Raw genomic sequence first — 22322 nt, forward strand, 5'->3', positions numbered from 1 at the left:
TATCATTGTACTGAACTGTGTGGCTCGCAACAGAGGGAACCAACAGTGTTCGGTGTCATCAGTTCCCTCCTTCCTTGAGTAAACACTAAAGCCAAGCAGGAGGTTTAAATGTTATCACACGAGGGTTTTTTTGATCGTTTCAGAGCACTATCCCAGGTTTTTGGGTGAATTTAGGTAGAGTAGCATTTCTTCTTTGAGTTAAATACTGTGAACTTACAAACTTGCTGAATCTCTTGGTGATTTTTAAGTGGCAGATACATTATTTTGAGTGGAAGACATGAGAAGAAACACACTGAAAGCTACGATTTAATAGTATACATGGAATTGCACACAGTGTAGATTAAATATGGTACACAAGACTGACTAATATGAGGGATCCACTCTTTCTGCTTTTTTTACAGCAGTGGCTTACAAGATGATACTCTTGTTGTCCGTTTGTTTTTTTTATTTTTTGCTTCTTTACTGGGCGATCGCTCATTTTATCTATATAAATTTGCACTTTTATTTCACCTTTGAACCACACATGGAGCCAGTATTGGACTGGACCTTTTGAATAAGCAAGTGGGTAAAGTTTAGGATTCAAAAAGTTAGACTACTGATAATTTCAAACACTAAGAATTTTATTAGTATGAGGTATTTATTGTGGACACTTTGCTGTAACTTTTTTTGGTTTGGTTCTTTTTACTCTGTGGAACTTGATAGCTCTTGTTTGCAACCTTGGCAGGAGAATACTTCTGTCTGTATTTTTATTTGATGTGACAGGTGAAGAATTTAATGGGTTTTTTTCCCCTCATAAATATTTAAACTTATGATGGCAAGCTGAAAAAGAATGACCTTGCAGCAGAGTGCTGCAAAGATGCTTGAAGAAAATGTGCTTTGAGGACCTCCTCCCAAGCATGAAGGGAATCAAAGAACTTGTAGGAGGGTTATCTGAGCCATTAATGGATGAGATGTGTGTTGATATGAGCAAGGCAAAATTGTGTTTGTCAGAGTTGGTGAACAGGAGGTTGCATTCATGGAGGTGCAATGAAAGCATGATTGCCAAGTTCTAGCTGTACATGAGTAGGAAACGTATCTTGAAGTTCTTACACAGAAGGATTCTTATATGAGAAAATGGAACTTAAGTCTAGTTTAGATGGCAGATATCAAATTTAACTAAGGGAATAGATGAGGAATAATAGGAGTATGGTATGTTTTGCTGGGTGTTGTTTTTTTTTTTCCTTCAAGGAGTCTCTGTGAGGGATTTTACTAAGCTGTCTTTCAAGCTGCCTATTGCTTGATGCCATACCAACTATTTGAATTATAACATAGTGAAGGAGAATAGACTCAGTCTTCGCAAAGTGAAGTTCAAGGCAGAATGTAACTTTTAAACATGCGATTCCTCTATCTCAAAACACTTAGTTTTAATTATTTTCAGGCACAGGTTGCTACATTGACCTGTAATTATTCTTTGAATACTAATGCAAGCTATTAAATATTGCAGAAAACATATGCTGTCTTTTATGACAAGTAGTTTAGCCTTGGTGGGTAATTAAAACAATGAGATAACCTGAATGTTACTGAAGGAGAGGGCATCCCTCTGGAACACTGCATCCTGTTTCATTTGTTAACTCTCTTCATGTTACCTGTGCCTGAAATCTCTTTCAATTACACTAGTAGACAGCTTTAAATTACGTACCTTCTAATTCACTTCAGAAGCATTCATTTAATCTAACAGCAAACTTTTGGAAGCTAAGAAGTGGCTTGAAATTGAAGGTGGAGAGGTCCAGGTCCCAAAACTGGTGACTTTTTACTGCTTCACATGTGATCCCTGAACATAGAACCACTCCTGCTACAGGGGGCTGCTTTTCATAACTCAGCAGTAACACACGTGGATTTTTTCAGAAAGAATGTATTTGTTTTTATGTCCTCACCATTGTGGTCAGAATTGATCAGTTTTTATGAAGGACACTTTTCTTTCAAAGACTTTTTGAATGTCTTAAAGATAATTATCAAAACATGAAGATAAAGCAAATGCATGAGACAAATAAAACCCAGCTGAATGGTAACGTGATCAGGCTGAGTGATAAATATGTATTTCAAAGAGGTGAGCCTTAATATCAATGAATAACCTAATGGGAGTTTGTGTCATTGAGCATCTTTGCTGAAAGTTAAAAAGTGGGCAGCTGGAGTTGAGTGGCCTGAAGGACAGGAGTACCAGGCTCTGATTGTGATCAGCACAGTTCATTGTTCTGCAGGCAGCTTCCAGGCAGGGGCGTGCTGGTGAGTTACAAGAAAAAGATGTGGCTCCCAGAACTCTTACCAGTCTAGGGGTGGTGCCAACACTTGGAGCCCAGCAGTGCTGTCTGTTTGCCCCCCAAAACAGCAGCAGCAACCTGCTACTTACAGGTAAAATACTAAAACTGGGGACATATCTATTTTCATCTCACAAGGTCTCGCAAGGAACTCTGTCCTCCCCTTTATTCCTTAGTTTTAGACAGGGCTCAGAGAGTGGTCTTGGTGAAAGCATGTGTGAAGAGAAGGTAATAAAAGTGAAAAAGAATGGCCTATTGCCTGCTGGTCCTCTGGGTTACAGTGCAAAGAGTGAGAATGGTTGTCTCTGCAATGCAGTAGATTATATGTGCTGTGTAAGGACACAGTGTTCCATGCACAGTATGGATAGAAAGAATAACAGGTCAGCACACACTTTTCTCCAAGCAATTAAATTATATTAAATGTAACAACATCTTAGGTAAAAATGCATCCTTTTCCCTACACTTAAAATAATGCTGGTTTGCTACAGTCTTAGATAAACCTTTCCCAGCCTTGTGTCATTCAGCTGGTAATTTCTCTGGTTTGTAATAAAAAGGTGATTGTTATTTTCCTTCCCTGTTGTTTAGATTCTGTTCACTGGCTTTACCACACTACTGTAAGTGGAGTAGCTTGTTCACAGAAGCAGGGGCATCCCACCTTGGAATCACAGCTCATTTCATGAGGCAGCGGCAGCAAGAATAGAAACCCTTCTTGCTGGAGATATTCCTTTGCACTTGTGATTGTCATAAGTGCTGTAATTAGTTGTGATCTTAGTCAACAACTGAAAGCTTTGATCTTAATCCTTCATTAATGATGCAGTTAAGTATGTGGAATTCAGAGGCAGTGAATGCATCCACTGAATACCATATTGTAGTTGGGTAATGCTCTCATTCCAAATGGTTCTTATATGCAACAACCAGTGTCATACAGCAAAGGGGCATCTACTGATCCTGTCACTTACATGAGACGGGTGAATGGATGCTTTTTCTTTCACTGGTGATGCTGATATGGATTATTTATTTTTATGTGGAAGAGTAAAACAGGATGTGGGGGGGGGGGGGGCACATTCTTGCAGTTTTTTGCCTTTTGTTTTTCTTGATCTTCTCTTAATGTGAGAATTGTTGTTAAATAGCAAAATGTGTAGTGCACATTTTGGCTGTATTATTGAATCTCTGCTGTGTCTCCAGGAAGGTTAGGATTTTAAAGTCTAATAAATATTTAAAAAATCTGTTTGCGAATTGACAGATAAAATGGGTGCAAATGTGGAGAAAATGTCAGCTGATGCTGCGTTTCTTTCACATCTGTCAACACACACTTTTTGATCAGTCTTCATGCAAGTAGAATGAGTTACCTTATAAAACAAGGCAGTGCATCCTTTTAAGAGCAGGTGGGGTCATGAAAGGAGATCAGGCTGCAGATTTTTAAGGAATCCTTTCATTTAGCTGATTTCTGACCAAATGTTCCCTATTTACTGTTAGAAAACATGCAGTACGTCTCCATAAACAAAGCTCCCAAATGTATTGGATTGCAAAGGATGGGTTTTGTGCCAACAGCCCTGAAGAAATTTTGAAATGTTTCTGCTTTATGCAGAAGGGAAACTCAGGGTTTTTGTAACTCTGTCTTTTTTTCCTGGGGTGCCAGCAGCTGGGCACTGTTATGATGAAAACCCATTTCTACCTAGCATCAGTTTCCAGCCATCAGGCCTCGGTTGTTTCTTTCCGACAAAGCTGTTGTTAGGAATCTTTTCTTAGGAGAGATTTTCTAAATCAGATTAGTAGTACACTCCCTGGTGGGTGACTGTAACTGATTGAGCTTCTTACCAGGAGACAGGTCTCCCGAGCTCCCATGAGTTCTCATGCCTGTTTCCCAGCCCCCTTTTATGGGGGGGAGAACATGCAGTGGAGAGGCCCCATATGGCCTTACACCAGCCTTTTGCAGAAGGTCAGGGGTAGTAGTGCTCCCCTCCTGTGCAGTGCTGCTCTTCATCAGTGTCAGCTTGGGAAAGTGTATTACAGTCAGGTATCGATGTCCTGCCCTCATCCTTTCCCTGCTGCTGGACACAGCCTGGCTGTCTTGGGAATCCAAGCCTGTGGTGTTTAATGCCCAGTCGCTGTTTGGTTTTGCGCAGCTTTTGGAGGGATCTTGGTGCTCTGACATCCCTGGCACCAGGCACTGAAGTCAGATTTTCCACTTCTCAGCACCTGCTGCTCTCACCTGTGCAGAAACACAGCACCAAGCATTTTGGTGGAAAGTAAGGGTAGTGTCCGAAAATCCATCCTGTCAGGGCTGCCTGTGTGAGACAGGAGCTTTTGAAAATCAAACCTTGAATACAGAGGTGGCTTAACTGAGCTCTAGTGCAAATGCTGGTGACCTTTTTTCCTGTTTAATAAATTAAAGGTTAAATCTGCATAATTTATTGGACAGTTATTTAGATTGTCACTTCTTTCCACTCACATTTGTACAACTTGAATTCAGTTAGAAAAAATAAATCCATAAAACATGGAGAAGGATGGTGAATGTGCTAGAGGTCTCCCCCATTTCATCTTCCCATGCTGAACACCTGTGTATGCCACAGAGGCAGAGAGAGGAGGATGAGGGAGAGGGGAATCTCTTCAGAACCTGACTGAAAGGTGGAACTCACTGCCACACCATAGTGTGAATGTTAAATCTCATGCAAGTTTTTTGGGGAAAAAAATAAAATTAGAGCCATGGAAGAAAAATCCAGCAAGGTTAGTTAAACATTGCAAAAGGGTATTCCCTGCTCTTGCCAGAGGGTGTTGGATGAGTCCCTGGTAGGGATGGCCTTTGCTCAGTGGTCTGACATTCTTAAATTCCTTCTTGCTTTGAAATAACATTTTCTCTTCATTTTCTAAATGGAATTAAAATGCATAATACTTAGCTGCAGCTTCAAGAAAGATGAAGATGAAATTGATTTGATGCTTGAGAGATTAAAAGGCAAAGACACGTAGAACTTGGGAGCATTACAGAAATGTTTTCACTCAGCGTGAGCTTTGGGTGATTTGGTTTTGGAATTTGCTTACACTGACTGTAGCCTTTCTGGCAGGCAGCACTGCACCCCAGCACAAACCAGGTTGTCCTTGAAGATGGGTTGTCATCATTAAGAGTTTAAAAAGAAAGAAAATTTTAATGCTTTTATAACAGCATCGTAGACTTTAAGTGGTCTGAAATTGTAAGAGTAACCACTGAAAATATTGAGTGGCATCCTGTTTTGTGTGTCTGGAAGCTTATTTGTTCCTGTTTGATTGTTACAGCACTTCAGTAACAAAGTTTACCATCTTACAAAATGTAAATTTGTAATTAAATATTTATGAAAAAATATAATGATGGTGGGAGGAGTGATACTTTGCACTGCCTAAGATTTCTCAATTAGATTTTTTTTTATTTGCTTGTAGATTATTATTTTCTTGTTTTGAGACAAGAAAGACCTTTCCTTTGATCCACTGAATAACTTGGAAAATCCACTGTGCAGTTTATACCAACAACACCTAAAACCATTCATACCTATTGCAGAGAACATACAGAGATACCTCAAATGCAGCCAAAATGCATTTTTGATGGTTTGGGGTTATACATCTAAGGAGAAAAAGGTTGGATTTGGGGTTAAGTTTTTCTTTAAATTTGAGGATATATTTCATTGGATATATTTCATTTCACATTGTACTTCTAACTGATGATTTTAAATTTTTTTTTAAATAATTCAACATAAATGTGCTTATGTTTGAACTCGTTTGGGGGGAAGTGGTCATAAATAAATATCAGTTGCTATTACTGATTCTGATCTTCAGATTCAGGTTTTCGTTTGTTGAAGACATTGAGAAACATTTGGGATGTGGGAATATCCTGATTTTTCCCTGCCTGTATTAGTCTATCTACTAAAATGAATTACCTCTGTAAGTGAAGTTCACTGTAGCACGTGTAGTCAAACTCATTTAAAAACAAAATCCTGCACAGCTATGTGCTTGTTCTGTGTTTCTTTGGCAAAATTTTTAAACTAACTCTGCAGTAGTTGAACTAAATGTGACCAGGGAGATGAAATTAATTATATAATAAAATATTTAGGTGCAATATAGTTGAAATAGTTGATCATCATTGGAGAGTTTTTTAATTGCTCTTATGGCCTAGCACAGAAATTACTCTAATTACTGCAGGGGTTGTTGGATGTCAGTGTATAGTGAGGGAACTGTTGCTCACTTTGCCTGAATTGTCCCAAATGCAAATCTTTCCACTGCCAGTGTCACAGGTATCACCCAGTTACCTGACAGGAATGGTTAGCAATTAGTGCAAGCTGGCTGGTTATTTCCAGCATCCGTGAGGGATTTTCTTAATCAAAGTTGTTAGAAATAAGGTGAATATCTGTGAGACCGAACTGTCGCTAATGAAGGATTTGAGATACTTCATTAGCTACTGTGGAGTCCACAAGTGCTTTAAAATGTATTTGCATTCACAGTTATGAGTTACAATTTACCTTTTAAAAATATACTAATGTACAAAACATGTAACTTTGCAAAGGGCTTTCTGCTGGCTCTTGGACTTCAGTCATTGCTAGGCGTTTTTCCTTACTTGGAATTTTTCCTTTGACAGCAGTTTCTAACCTGTTTGAAGAACATAGCTCTGTTCACTTTGAACAGTTTCTCCTGGTTTATAAAATGGGGCAGGAGGGGAAATCCTGGTATATTTGTATATATTTGCTGTAACATGCTCACCTAAACCACATTTTTATATCTTCCTCTGACGCTAAATGAATGGCTTTATTCCAGTGGAAACTAGAGCAGATGCTTCTTGCTTGGTCCAACTAAATTTTCCCTGTACCTAAGTAGAAATTCTGCTTTTCTTCCCCCTCCCCTTCCTCACCCCAGTCCCTACCACAGCTGCTAGCACTCCTGATGCTGTTGACAAATACTTGGAGACACCTGGAGATGAGAATGAACATGCCCATTTCCAGAAAGCCAAGGAGAGACTTGAAGCTAAGCATCGTGAAAGGATGTCTCAGGTAAGGGGAGATTTCTTTATTCCTAAATAGGGGAATTTGTCTGTCAAGTCATAAGATGCTTGTGATCCTTCATCTTTGTCTTTCACAAGGCTTCATCCAGGTGCTCTGCCCATTTGCAATGCTGTAAACACACCATTTTCTGCCTTTCTGACTCTATCTAGGAATTCAGCTGCCTGACACACATTTGTGGTTGGGTCACCACCAATCATAAGTCACTACAGTTGCTTGTGCTGGTTGAAAGGAAAAAAAAATCTGTTAAAAATTGTTCTCATCTTTGTGGAAGAGTGTTTGTTTTGTGAGATTATTCTTGCTTTTAAGTAAAGAACTTGGCCACTATATTAATTGTCCTTCTCTTGTGGCAGCTGAAGGACGTGGCTTGTGATGAGCTTTGTTCTCTGTGTGTGTAGAAACAGGGCTGTGCCCTGGGGCAGTGTAGAATCACATATGTTCACCCAATGGTCTTGAGCTTCAAGGTAACATGAAATGCATCTGAAGCCAAAGAAAACAGGAAAAATTGATGCTTTTGAACTGAAAATCCAAACTGAATCAACCCTTTTCTTTCCTTTTAACCAAACAGATTTGTGTAGCCTGAAACTCTACACTGTTTTTAATCCTATTGGACACTGTAAGAGATAAGTTATCCACTCTCTCAGAAACAGGGCTTATAATACCAATGCCAATAAAAAGTGGTCACAGTTCTACTCTAATAGCAACAAAGAAAAAATATAAGAGATTTAAAGGAAGGCCTGTGGTGTATATTTTTTTAGGATGGAACAACCAGAAAAATTTAATGTAGTGTGATTCAGATGCACTGCATATATCCGTGTAGCCAATTTACTATAATTTTTCATTGTAACTTTGTTCCCATGATACATTTGCAGTATTTCTCTCTGTTACTGATACATTAACCTTTAGCTCTGTGGTGTTATTCTAAAAATGAAAATTTGTATTAATTAAAATGAAATTAAGCTCTTAGTATAAGTCCCTGCCTACTGGCACTGTAGCTGTGCCTGGCACTTTTCTGGTAAATAGGGCAGGACATCTTACCTGGTACTCTCACCTGATCCGTGCAAGACACATACTGAGAATATGACACTTAATAGATAGGAAGGTAGGTGCTCCTTATCTTCCTGGGATGTACTGTAGCACAAATAAGCCATCTTCTCTTTAACTAGAGAAAATAGTGCCAATTTAATGAGCAGGGAATCTGGAGGATAAAAGAGGCACACAGCCTGCCTGGCAGAGGAGAGAAATCCTGCCCTGGCTGGGCATGTGGAGGGTTGGTGTGTAATGCAGTCACCACCCCATTATTCCTTCTCCTTGAAATATCATTTCTGTAAAAAACACTGTAGGGGTGGGTGTCCTGAAAGCAAAGGACAGTCAGTGCAAAAGGCGTAGCCTTCACATCCCCACCGTGGTTGCAGGTTTGCCTCCAAAATCCCAATATATAAAGCTGAGTAATGAAGGGCAGTGTCTGGGTGAACTGTGTATTTTCTGTTTTCTACAAAACTGTGTGGAAAAATGCTGCTCAAATGCACGGGCACCCAGAAAACATCACAGAGACCATGCGGCATCAGCGCTTGAGGCCAGCAGAATTACCCGCACAAAGCACTGAGCTGCAGCACCAGGAGACTTGAGGGTAAATGCGCTGCACATTTCATGTGTGCTTTTGGGCACCCTCACATCTGAAGGCTGTGGTTCAAGGGTTTGGCTGGAGCTCACCCCGGTGCCCTCGTTAGCACAGGCCCAACCATCCTTCCTGTCAGCACTAACGAGCGGTGGGTGAGGCAGGTCAGCTCCCTGTCTCGCTGCAGTGTCACTCCTCCAAAAACAGCTCAAATAACCAGCTCTGGCTGGTTCAGCAAGCGAAATCAGACCTGGGAAACAGCACCACGATAGGTACATTAAAAATATAAAAAAATCAATCATTAACTTGCTTAAGCTGCTTATGAAATCACTGAGGGATGTATGTCTTGAAGCGCACAGACCCCCTTCAGAGTTTTGAAGATGAGAGTTAATTTAAGTTTCTCAAAGTTACATTTTCCCTTCTATGAGTAACATTTTGTTATAGCATTGAGTTCTCCCTGTTAACTTTTCAATTGTTTAAATAGTAGCAGATTTTATAGCTGTCTTACCATTCTGTGTTTTTATATGTGAACATCTGTGTCCAGTACCACTAGTTCTCTTTTCTGACAATTTATTTTAACATTGCTTTTTACATTTTCTTTATAATCAGGTATGTTCCTAATATATATTTAACTAGGTGTTTAAATATATATTTAGCTAAAAGGTAATCTGAAACTCTTATTTGTTATGTTAAAAACAATGCTGAATACATTAACTCAATAAGCCTTTGATACCAATGTTTTTCTCTTTAAAAAGAAAAGGAAACCAGTACCTAGCTAAGTCTTCCAGCTGCACGAAAATTATTCTTTTTTTTTTTTAACTCAAAGTCCAATTTTTTTTCAAAGCTGAGAAATGGAGGCTTATAAAGCAGCAGAAATACCCATTTTTCTTCCATTGAAAAGAGAGAAAATGATCACTAGTTTTAGGGAAATGATCAAATCAGTCTTTAATCTTGATAAATGTGATAATCTGAAATAGATTGGTTTGCTCACAAAATACAGATGTTTCTTTTATTTAATAAAGCAGTGAGTTTTAAAATAGCATTTGATTTGATGCGCACTTTGCAACAGCCAGTTAAGTAATAAAAAAATCAAATGCATTTTATTTCACATACAAAACATCTAAAGACTAGGAAAGTTTATCACTAAAAAATTATATTGAAATGAAATATTTTAAAACGTCATCAGGGCAAATGCAAATATTCTGCATGTCCTCTTTCTGGGATTTCCCTTTGTTTACCATGAAATTCTGACAACTCTTCTTTCTTTTTTTCTTGTATGAAGATGTTCTCACAAGCAGAGACTCAACTTCAGTCGGTGATTGTGTCACCTCATAGTTCACAGCTCGTGAAAGACTCTTTTACCGGGGGAATCTGTCTCTCTGCTCCTGTTGCATCTCTGGTTCAGACTCTTTTAATCCCTTCTGCTCTCAGGTGCCCGTCCCTTTAGACTGTGGATCATGAAAGTTTTTTTGCACCACACCTGAAGCAATAAGGCTTCTAAACTTTCCTAGGCAGTACTGTAAACAGAATTTCATTAACCTACAATTTTAAGCTTTTCCCAAGAATTAGTAATGCACCCCCCATACCAGGAAAGCTCCATTCCCATGCAAACAGGATACTCATTCAGTGATCCAGGTGTAACCTTTAAATGCTTGCTATTCCCTGACGTATAACTGGGAGAGGTCATGCTGATTGCAAAGTACTGCGGTTCTTGTTTCATCTTCTGGTACAATTCCCCTTTTCCTCTTTCTCTTTTTAGTTTGTTACCTCCTGCACTGCTCCCTTACTTAATTAGTTGCCACTAAATAGTCTGATGAACCAGATACTGAACCTTACTCAAGGGAGCAGTATATTTATACATTTCTCTCCTCAGACATCTTGTGACATCCTTGTATCTTAAATTTACTCTTCCTCTGGCTGTTTACAGTATTTTTGGAATCATAGCATGTAGAGTCCTTATGATAGGAACTTAATGATACCTTGTGTCCTAGAATAATCTTGCATCTTGGAGGTTTATTTCCAAAGCAAATATCTGAAAATACTGCAGTCCTCAACCAACCTGAATAGAGCTGGTGTTATGTTCAGGAATTTTTTTGGTTCGCTGCATGCCACTTGTTCCAACATCCTGGAGAGGTTTTCAGCTGATTTTTAATCCCGGGGCTCTACAGAATCGTAGCATGGTTTGTATTGGAAGGGGCCTTAAAGATAATTTAGTTACAACTCCCCTGCCATGGGCAGGCACACCTTCCACTAGACTAGGTTGCTCAAGACCCCTTTCAACCTGGCCTTGAACACTTCCAGCAGTGAGGCATCCTCAACTACTCTGGGCAACTTGTGCCAGTGCCTCACCACCCTCACAGTGAGGAATTTCTTCCTAATATCTAATCTAAGCATACTCTCTGTCAGTTTAGAGCCATTCCTTCTTATCACTGCATCACTACTTTTTTGCACTACGTGAAAGAAGTCCCTCTCCTGCCTTCTTGGAGGCCCCCTTTCAGACACTGAAAGCTTGCTGTAAGGTCTCCCTGGAGCCTTCTCTTCCCCAGGCTGAACAACCCCAGCTCTCTCACCCTGGCCTCTTAGAAGAGGTGCTCCAGTCCTCTGATCATCTTCATGGTCTCCTCTGGACCCACTCAAGCAGGTCCACATCCTTTTTAAGTTGGGCCCCAGAGCTGAATGTGGCACTGCAGGTGAAGTAAGGAACAGAATCCCCTCCCTTCTCCCTGATGCCCATGCTCCTTTTGATGCAGCCAGGGATACATTTGGCTTCCTGGGCTGTGAGTGCACATGACTGGCTCTTATTTGTTTTTTCATCCACCAGGACTCTGAAGTCTTTCCCTGCAGGGCTTCTCTCAGAGCACTCATTGCCCATCCTGTATCAATGCTTGGGATTGCCCAAATCCAGGTGCAGCACCCATGCTTGGCCGCGTTGAACTTGAACCTGAGGTTTACATGGGCCTGCCTCTTAAGCCTGCCGAGGTCCCTCTGGATGCCATCCCTTCCTCTAGAGTATCAACCAAATCACTGAGCTTCGTGTCACTTTGCTGAGAGTGCTCTCAATCCTATTGTTCATGTCCCCAGCAAAGATGTTAAATAATACCAGTTCATGTACTCCCTAGATTCCACCATCTCTATTACTGTTTGTGGGAAGGCTGTTTCCTTCCTTAAAACTGTCAGGCTAGTAGGATTACCCCCCCTCATTTACAGTCAGGGCTCTTTGGAGAGGTTTAATGATGTTATTACCAGAGAAAGGGTCAAGACTTAACGTGGAACAAAAACCCCTGACAAAGGTAGACGCCTTATTGGTGTGACTTTTACCTTCTTGGTAAGACAACCTTCAGGCAATCACCTCTGCTCATCTGATTGCTGTAACCCAAATGTCTGCCATAAATTCTTCTCTTGCAGATATGCTTCTGTGCTCCCGTGTAAAAAATGGGAGTGAATTCTGCTGCTTTCAATGTAATGAGATTTTTGTACTCTTGATAATGAATGACATTTTCCATACTGCCTCTTTCCCTCTTGCTGACCCCTACAGCCCTATTTCAAAAGGAGTCTACCAGGCACTAAGTCCTGAGTTCTGAGGAAGTTTGACTTTGAAATGCCTTGCTGCTTAAATCTCAATCAGAAGTTGTCATTTTCCCTCCTCAAAGCCACCAATGCTTGAAGAGCCATAAATCTGTGTCTCTTTCATAGATCTGTGCTGCCAACAAGGGAGAATAGGTTTATAAGTGCACTGAGGCCAAGTTATTGAGGCCAGAATCTCTTATTGATAAATAATTTTGGTGATACTGAGTTGATCTGTTTAAGTTTTGAGTTGATCTGCTTTGTTGCTGTCTTGAGATACGCTCCAGGGCTTGGGGTGAAAAGGAGGATGAAAACTTACCAACAAAATCCCATATATTGAATCAGTGTAGAGTGCAGGTGTCAGCGTGCTGGGCAATCAGTAAGGCCTACAACTCTGTACAGAACTGAGAAGGATTACATTTCAAGATCTGGGACTTTTAAAAGTCTCCTTTGAGCCCACGTTTGTGGAAGGCTTTTTAAGGTCACAGGCTCAACCAGTTATCCTGGGGCACCACCAGTGCTAGCCATCAAAGAGCTTGATTAGCAATGTCCAGTGTGTTAGAAAACTGGGAAGACTAAGACAGGAACTAAGTGGTGGAGGCTCAACTTGCAAACATGAGGCACAGCAGGTCTTACTTTTCCTGCCTTTGGTATTGGTCTTGGTAAAATTTCAGTCATACATGTGAATTTTGAGCTTTTTTTAAAATCCTCTTTGACTATTTCTATTAAATGGTTTGAAAGTGTGTGTTTTATTGAGAAAGGAAGTAAAGGAAATGCACGTTGTGAGTAATTGCTTCTAGGTTTCTTCTGTCATCTTCAGACATTGTACTAATCCTGCACATAAACAAGTCACCTATTTGTGTGCACTGCATTCAGTGAGAACAATTGTTCCTGTATAAAATGTGTTACCTGAGGAGATTGCTGTCTAGGTGTGAAATGAGTAAAGGCCCTAGGTAAGACCACAGGAAGGTTTCAGATGTCATGGACAGCAAGTAACCCATTCCCTGAGTATTGAAATACTGCTCTTTGTTACAGGGCAAGGTGGCTTCTCACATTGCTCAAAGAAATGGTACTGAAAGTTCTCCTACATTATTTTTCTGTCAGTGTTGTACTTGAGATATATATTCAATTCTTGGAGTGTTGCTAAACCCCCTGTTTCTGGACAAGTAGGTGGATTAACACAAGTTATGTGTAATTTTTGATCTATCCTACTCAAAAGCCAGCAATGCAGCCCAAATAAACATAAAAAATGTTGTGATGACAATTAGAATGAGTTGAAATTCACTCATTTTGTCCAAGGATGTACATAAATGGAAGCAGTTTTTTTTCTGTCTGAGATGAAAAAGGATCAGTGTGTATTTCAGCCATGGAGACCTTCACTTCCCTTGCTCGAGGGCTGGTTAACGTCTGTGTTGCTTCACAGTGGAGTTGTGAAGGAGGGCTTGGCACAGAAGTACTATCTTTGTTTAATTTAATAACAGGATCCTACCTTCGTTAAATGTTGCAACCACTTTTTTTATAGAGATAAAAGGAGGAGAGGAATGTAAAAAGATGACTGTGGGAGCTGCAGTGCTTGGCTGTTGCTAAGCCCCGAGACAAGAGGAGAATGGGAAAGTCACGCTCCTTGTTTTGTTCACTAGGTCATGAGAGAGTGGGAAGAGGCAGAACGCCAAGCAAAGAACTTGCCAAAGGCCGACAAGAAAGCCGTTATCCAGGTAAAGGAAAACTCAACCACAACCTTGCCAGCTGGGGCCCCAGTTAAAATGCAAGGGGTGCTGGGTGTGATGTAATTTTAAAACCTACTTTCATGGAGATTCAATGTTATTCTCTGCTCTTGTTGCTATTTTTGTTTCCAGCTGTTAGTGGCTGCTGAGTGTCTCTATACTTTGCAGCCAGTCCCTGGAACAGCAGTGCAGGACTCGTGACTGCACAGAGGGGTAGAATTTCGCTTGAGTTTAGATATGCCTTCAGTGAGAACTGAAAACTTGTTTCCTACGGGCTCCTATCAAAATTTGGGCAGTGATAAACTAATATGAGCTGCAGGACCTAAACTCAAAGCAGAGATGGAAAATGTGATTTAAGGAAAGGATCACCATCAGTTTTATCTGAAAGAAACCCTCAGCCAAAAATTATTTTATCCAAAATTATACTATAATTCAAAAATTCTGACAAGCCAGACACTCCTTGAATCCCACTGTCAGATATTATTCAGTACTGCTGGAATGATTTCAGGGCACAACTATAAAAGGGAAGCATTCAGAACCAGATTGGTTTGCACGTTAGATCCCACAGCTTTGCTCTCTGTGCGTATTACCCAGTCAGTCTTTTCCTCTGTTGGAGTAAGTTTGGGCTCAGTTTTTCTTCCTGGTGGCCAGTTTATAAGGAAATTATAGTGACTGTGTTCAGGTTGAACATTTTTCTCTCCCCATATAGGTTTACTCATGAAGTCATGATGGCAGGGGTGTACACTTGTCAGACTCCTTCCTGCTCTGGGCACAGTTCTCTAGTGCTGAACCTTTATCTTGAGGCAAACAAAGGATTCCTGAACATGTCAGGAATGTTTTATTTTATTATCAAATTAATAAAATATGACCAGATGTTCTTGAATACAGGGCATTGCAGTTCCAACTGAAATCAGTAAAAGGTGCATTCAGGGCAGAGTTCCTGGGAGCCAGACCACATTGACATGGGGAAAGATTTTGGTGGTTTGGATACAGAGGTGCTCACGTCTGCTGGTCTCTGCTAATGCCTTCACTGTTTCTGTTGTGATGGATGTTTTTTTCAGCATTTCCAGGAGAAAGTGGAATCTCTGGAACAAGAAGCAGCAAATGAAAGACAGCAGCTGGTGGAGACTCACATGGCCCGGGTGGAAGCGATGCTGAATGACCGTCGCCGCATTGCTCTGGAGAACTACATCACAGCCCTGCAGACTGTGCCACCCAGGGTAAGTGTGATGCCACAGCCTCTGCAGCTGTTCAAAATCACCGTGGTTGTCCTGAGGGAAAAGGAGGTGTGCCCAGTGCAGTCCAGCTATGGAGCAGGGAGTGTGTGTCCCCGTGCAAGAGCTACTACAGCAGTCAGTTAGTTTGCATAAATGCAGACACAAGCACCTCCCATAAGTAGCTACAGATGGATAGATACATACGTAAAGGTACTTAAGCAAATGATGTGGAAATGATTTGGCTCTTAGGAATTGTAGCTGTTCACAGATCCTGCAGGAGGATGATGAAGTGTCCCTCCAAGTGATGCACAGTAAGATGTCAACATGGAGCTTAAAGATGAGGGTGGTTGTGATTTTCTGTTTTGTTTGTTGAACTGTTGAAGTGTTGGGTAAAGGATCTTCTGAGGATTGTTGGATGGCAACTAGCAATTCAAAGTTGTCTGGTTTGGATGTGATGGCTTTTGGTGGGTGTAAACATTTAAGTTCAGAATGAGGATTGAATGGAACTTTTAATGACTCCATATCTCATATTGTGTTCAATACCACAATAACTGGTCAGTGAACTCCAGAAGAAGAGAATCTGCACACTGAAAAAGCAGTAAAATGTTTTATATACCTCTCACCTTGAACACTTCCTAGATGGAAAACACATTGTTACACTGCTGAGTATTTTAGTGAGTTTGGCCTCACAGGGAATTACATCAGTGTGACTAACTTGCTTAAATTGCGTATTTTAAGTGAATTTCCTTCTGCAGAGAAACCTGCATATTTGGTTAGCATGGAAAAGTGATCATCATCTTAGTTCTTTATCATTATCATCCTTGAACTTTTTTCTCCACCCTGTGGTGCAAAACTCTATTGTTTTTACCATGTCTGCCAAGTCAAAGGAAAATCTTTTACTTGGGTAAAAGTGTCGTGGGGAGACTTCATGGTAGTTGTGTGAAGAATTAATGTCTATTTTGCAGTACAGTAATTTGTGGAAGATGAAGCTATTCTGTGTGAAATTGGAAGAGGATGTTATTTGGCCTGAGTGTGATTTGCTTATTATAATCTCTGACCTCAGTGAGGGTAGTGAAGGGCTTGGGCTCATTAGGGGACAGATTAGCAAGTTAAAGCTGGGATGCGAGGTGAGAGCATGGACTGGCTGTAGGTCGTGTTTACTTTCTTGCAGTTGGTTTTGGGCTATTCATCGGACGTGGGGTTTCATGTTTGGCTTTAGAGCTAAACTGTCCTGCTGTCAAGTTGAGCATTTTGCAAATGTAATTCTGTCTGAAAAGTAGCCCAGTAAAATGATTTGTTTTCAAACTATGTGTGGATCAGGCTGACAGCTTAGTTCTGCAGGTATCTGGGGTTGTGGAAGAGGATGATGGGGACCACACATAAGAGCAGAATGGTCTCTAGAGCTGCCAAAACGTGCTACTTTATTCCTAGCACTAGGGAACTCAACCTTTCATGTTTATGGAATGCAGATGACACAAAGTGAACTTCATCTGCAGAAATCTAAGGGGCAAAAATGTTAACAATGACTTTGGGACCAGAAGAACTTGCATTTTGTGCTTGTGCTGCTTGTAGTCAGCTCCCATGACATGAAAATTAATGATACATTTCCTGTGTCAGAGGGAGAGCATCAGGCCTGAAAGGTTGTGTCAAAGAACATGGCTTGATACATGACTTCAGTAGAAGTTTTGAAGGTACTGTTGGAAAGACTGAGGTGCATCCTATATATAGTGTATATATATAGTATATATCCTATATATATCCTACAAAAGCTAATAATTCTGAAAGGAGCAGGCAGCAAGCACAGAGGTAACATGAGCTAAAGGTGCTACCAAATGGGGACTCATCTCAAAACTGACAGGGGTGAACAATTTAGAAATTAGTATCTTTAAACAAGTCCTTAGTCAGTCGTACTGATGGTCCTGTCCTTACCTTGACATTTTTTGGTTGTGTGCTCTGTAGCTGCTGACAGTTGACGTGTGTGCCCCTGAACTGCTGGTCAGGTGTGGGCCAAAGCCCATGACAACACTGACCTTGAATTCAGCAGGAGGGTTTGTCTGGCTATAGTGTGAGGATGAAACCTGGGGAGTGATTGATGATAGCTGAACGGCCTAATGAGTTAATCCAGTCCACTTACTGCTTTGCAGATACGGAGCCAGAAATCTGAATACACTCTGAATCCAAACTTTGGCTGCCTTGCCAAAGAGAAAATGGGATTAATGGAAAATTCAGCTCTGATAGCCTAGCTATATTTTGCTCTGGCAGTTCAAACCCCCTTTCACAGCCTTCAAGTTACATGGCTTGCTATTTGTATGTTTACTACAAAAGTAGATTCTGAATATTTAAAGTGATAGAGTCTCTTTCTCTAGACTTGTAAGGGCAGAGTCTGCGTTTAAATTAAAAAATAAGTTAGGCTTTTTTATTGAAGTGTTGCACACAGCCAGGAGGGTTACCCTAAGTGTGGTGTGTATGAGTATATATACACAGATGTGTACGTGTGTGTGTAGAAAGAAGTATTTCCCATGTGCTGTTTAATAACTTGGACCTATTGCCTTTTACTTGAACATTTCCCAAGACTGGACTTCTGGCAGACCACTTGAAGCAGCAGGATTTAATTTTATTCTTGGATGTCTAGAAAACCATGACCACTCCTTGCCTGCAGATGGGTTTCCATATGTGTACAGTGAGTCTGGCACTCCTGGTGTCATCAAACTGATCATGGATGTGATACATGATTCTCCATGAATGATGAAATCCTAGACCTGCTGAGATCTCCTGTTCTCTGTATGTGCACAGATCATGTGGTGCTTGTGTTCAAGTGGTAATAGGCTCTTCAGGGGAGCTGAAGAGAAAATTCTCTGTTTGGGAAAAGTCCCTGAGCTAAGGACAGAGGGAACCTGGAAGATTGTGTGAGGAGAAGTGTCATCATTTACTTGCTGCTTTGGAAGAGGCTTTCCTTGTAGGATAGCAGGATATAGGACTAGGGGGATCTTTGTTCTTGGACAATAGGATAGTCAGTACATTCTTGCCTAGAAAATCAGCTCTTTTCAGTGCTGTTCTGCCTAAAATACATAAGGCTGTGAATCCTTTATGAGTAGCTTCTGTACCAGATCACAAACTGTGACTGCAGGTTTTTTTCATGTGTTACATGGATGATTGCCCAGTGTCAGAGGTGTGCCTCAGAGTACCAGTCTGGGCAGCAAGGGAGGCAGAGAGCACACTGAGAGGAAATTGCATAGCTTCAAGGTCTTCGAGAAAATAAATTTGAGCAAAACCAAATATTTGTACTCCTGTTCTCAGAAGCACTGTCATGCAGGCTGCCCAGAAACTTAAAATTTGATCCTCATCCTTGATTCCTGATCCAGCTTAGCTGTGCTGCTCTACTCTGTTGCCTTTGAAAATGGGGTGCAGCTGTTCAGTATCCAGTGTCAAAATACTGTATTGTTTCATCCTGCTTGATGGGCTTACAACAGAAAAGGAGGATTAGTGGCAGCTGGAAGCAATATGCCTCTAGTTTTTTAAACAGTTGGAAATTTTCCCCTTCATTTTGCAAGTTAAATGGGGGAATTCAAATCCATCATTCTCTGTGAGGAGATTGATTCTGTAATTTGCTTGTATTCCCTCTTTCGCGTGCATGTCAAATTTTGGTGGATTTATGTCTCCCTATTTAATCTTTGTTGGTAAGAGAGGCACATTCTCCATGGGAAGCTGGTGGTGGGGGACAAAGAGAAGCAATAAAGAAATCCAGTTCCTAATGATGAAATAAAGGGTTTCAGAGAAGGAAGACATACAGGAAAACTTTGAAAGGTAATTAATTAACCTCCTTACTTTACGCATAGATTAAAGCGAACGTATAATCATTAAAATCGGCTTTAAATGCTTCTCTTCTAATTCAGCAGTATTTTACTGAAATGTAAATTCTTGCTGAACAGAGCAGGATCATTAAGATCAACCCTAGCATTTACATTAATACATTAGAATTTTTTCCATGTGTTTGGTTTTGTTTTTTTTTCTTCAGAATTTTGCCTTCAAAATTTGCTCTGGTACCTCTGTGCTGTGGGAGCAGTTTCTGTTCACAAGAGAGCACAGCATGGGTTGAAACTAGTCAAGTTTGGCTATTTGGTTAGGGAAGAGGAATCTGCAGAGGGGCCCATGCTCAGTGCCTCAGTGTTTGGGAAGATCAAACCCCTTCCTGAGTCCAACAAGGTTGCTGTGGAAATATGCAGTTGGAAGGAGGCCAAAGCACTGCTGCTGATCCAGTGATAAAAATCCTCCTGTGCAGCAGGAAAGAACAGTCCAGCTCCAATACTCCACCCTTTAGCTCTGCTCCTCCAAATCCATAAACTTCCAGCTGTGGAATTTCTCACATACTCTTAACTTTGTAGGATTTTTGTGAAATAGCATGGATTTCAGCTCTCATTTTAAACTAAGTCAGATTTCAACAAACATGGTCACCTAACTCCATTTTCCAGCACCTTCTGAAGCTTCTCTGTGACTAAATCCAGAGTGTTGTGTTTTAAACCCTGAGATGTTCGTTATATCTGGAATTAAGTATGTTAAAAGAGTGAGCAGATATCTTAATTTGTCAAAGTTCAATAAGTTCAAATACTGAAAAAACAAATAATATATTGAATCAAATACTGTTTTCATTTTATTTGGCCACAGGAAAAGTCCTTGGGAGAGGAGGCAAATGGAAGTTTTAGGTATCACTGTAGCCATGTGTTTGTGATGTGTGAGGTGACAGGTTTTGTTATAAATTGGCAGAAATCATGAGAAGGCATCTTTAACTCCATGGGACAGGTAGCTGGATAGGGGTTTAGTTGTTTTGCCCGTGAGTAAAAGTCTTGCATTCATCCTGTCCAGCCTTTCTTGAATGTTTCTAGAGTTACTCCTCTTGTGTGAAACATGACCTGCTAGTTAATAATGTATCAGGTAATATTATACTGAATATGGTACACAAGGTATTCCTAATAGTGAATGAAAAGAAACAATTGTTGCATACTGCAGGAGCAGTAATCAGAAAGGACTACTGATTGATTTTTCTCTAAAGGCAAGATTAAGTAGCACAGTGCAGCATTGTGAAACTTTCCTCTCTGATTTAGAGCAAATTTTGATCAAAAATGACAAGCCAGCTCCAAATTTCCCATGGAAGTTCTGTGGCACAGAGCCAGCAAGTTGTATTTTCAAGACACAGAAGTGCTTTAATTTTTTTTGTGGATTCTCTGTAGTATTTTGGATTTCCATGAGGAGAGTCTTAATTTAGAATTTAGCAGTGCAAACTGTATTTGATGTTTCCATTTTCCAAGCTCAGTGAAACTGTGCTGTTTCATCACTCCCTTAAAACCTGAAGTAGCAGACTAGGAGCCGTGTGGAGATCATTGTGGGGGAAAGCATCTGCATGGTTGTGTATTCATAAATGTGTGTATATATGTAACTTGCTAGAAACTAGGTTGGGGGCATTTCAGATCTCCTGTGTAATTCCTTTATGGGGGTGACCTTATCTCAATGCTGATACCACTTGAGATAAAGACATTGGATTACAGAGTCAGTGGGTCTGAAACTTTCCACCAAGTAGCTCAGGAGCCATGAGTGTTTTCTGTTTCATTTGGCTTGTGCCCTGTGCAGCTGGAAACCTGATAACCAGCTTCAGGACTGCCTGGTTTAGCTTTCAAAGCAGGGGATTGCAGTACAGGTACCTATGCCCTGGTGCATATATACATATATATATATAAAATCACAGAAAGAACTGTCTTCCAAATAAGAGACAAGGCATATTCTCTACAGTTTTATGTAGAAAATCAGTTTTTAGTGGTGCATTGTCAGCCTAATTAGTCTATGTAGCCCACATACATAGCCTGTGAACCTGTCCACTTTGTACCAAATGTATTGAATGCATGCAAGTCCCAACATACTCATGAAAACTATATAAAATAATATTTTGACAACATTCTCTAGCATAAACAGGATTTTAAACTGACAACTAAAACACCTGCAGACACGAGTACATCTGCAGGACTGTCACGATAGCTCATAAAAGGGCTACGATCGATCTGTGCTGTTTTAGATAAATAGCAAGTGTTTGAAACTGCTGAGAAAGGGGAGCTTTGAAATGAGTTTCATGGGAGCAAATGGCGTGACAGTGTGTGCTTAAAATAGTTGGAAGCACATGATGGTAGCATTCACACTGCTTCATCCTGGATCGACCACCGCACACCTGCGCACACACGTTTGTGTCTCTTTTTTTCTGCATTTGCCTGAATAGCGAGTGTGTACCATGACACTGGATTTAAGCTTCTTGCCAGCCAGTGCAGTGTTTTGGAGTCCTCAGTAACCAGTATTATTCCTCAGTGAACAGCATTGCTAATGAAATAAAATGCATTCTGATGTGGCGCTGGATCCTGTTGCTTAGGAAGTCGCTGGCCATTCCTGTTACTGCCTAAATCACAGTCATCAACATCATCAGTAGCATCCTGGCCACTTTCAGAGAAAGACTGGAAAAAAAAAAGGAAACAACCGAAAAAACAAGCACAAACCACTGAAAATAGTGGAATTACTTCATGAGGCTGAGGTAGCCCCTGGTGGCTGATCCAAGTTAGTTTATTTGTGAGATGATTTTTTATTAAACACGCACAGTTTTCCCTGGCAAAAAATGCAGCAGCATTTCACATGCTAGACCCAGAATTTTTTAATGAAGTTTGGTGGTCAGTACATTATTTATGAGGAGCAAGAGGTGCCAGGCTGGCCCAGGGAAACGTCAGCCATTTGTTCTTCTGCCATAGACAATGTCAGAGCTGAGGCCTGGGAACTTAATTTAGCTGAGAATAGCATAGCTTTCATTTATAATTTAGTCTGAAGGTTCTGGCCCAGGGTTGAAGCAATAGATGGCTGTG

General features: G+C 40.6%; 1 protein-coding gene across 4 annotated transcripts in view; it reads left to right on the forward strand.

Annotated features, from left to right (window-relative positions):
* Positions 1-22322, forward strand: part of APP (amyloid beta precursor protein) — a 204051-nt gene that overhangs the window by 130392 nt on the left and 51337 nt on the right. For all 4 annotated transcript variants that reach the window (XM_027648787.1, XM_027648790.1, XM_027648789.1 and 1 more), the window contains 3 exons: positions 7170-7303; positions 14135-14209; positions 15280-15438. In XM_027648787.1, coding sequence (XP_027504588.1) covers positions 7170-7303; positions 14135-14209; positions 15280-15438 — 368 coding nt within the window. The remainder of the gene's footprint in view (positions 1-7169; positions 7304-14134; positions 14210-15279; positions 15439-22322) is intronic.

This window comes from Corapipo altera, unplaced genomic scaffold, assembly GCF_003945725.1.
Source record: "Corapipo altera isolate COAL_440 unplaced genomic scaffold, ASM394572v1 58, whole genome shotgun sequence".
NCBI classification, from domain to species: Eukaryota; Metazoa; Chordata; class Aves; order Passeriformes; family Pipridae; genus Corapipo; species Corapipo altera.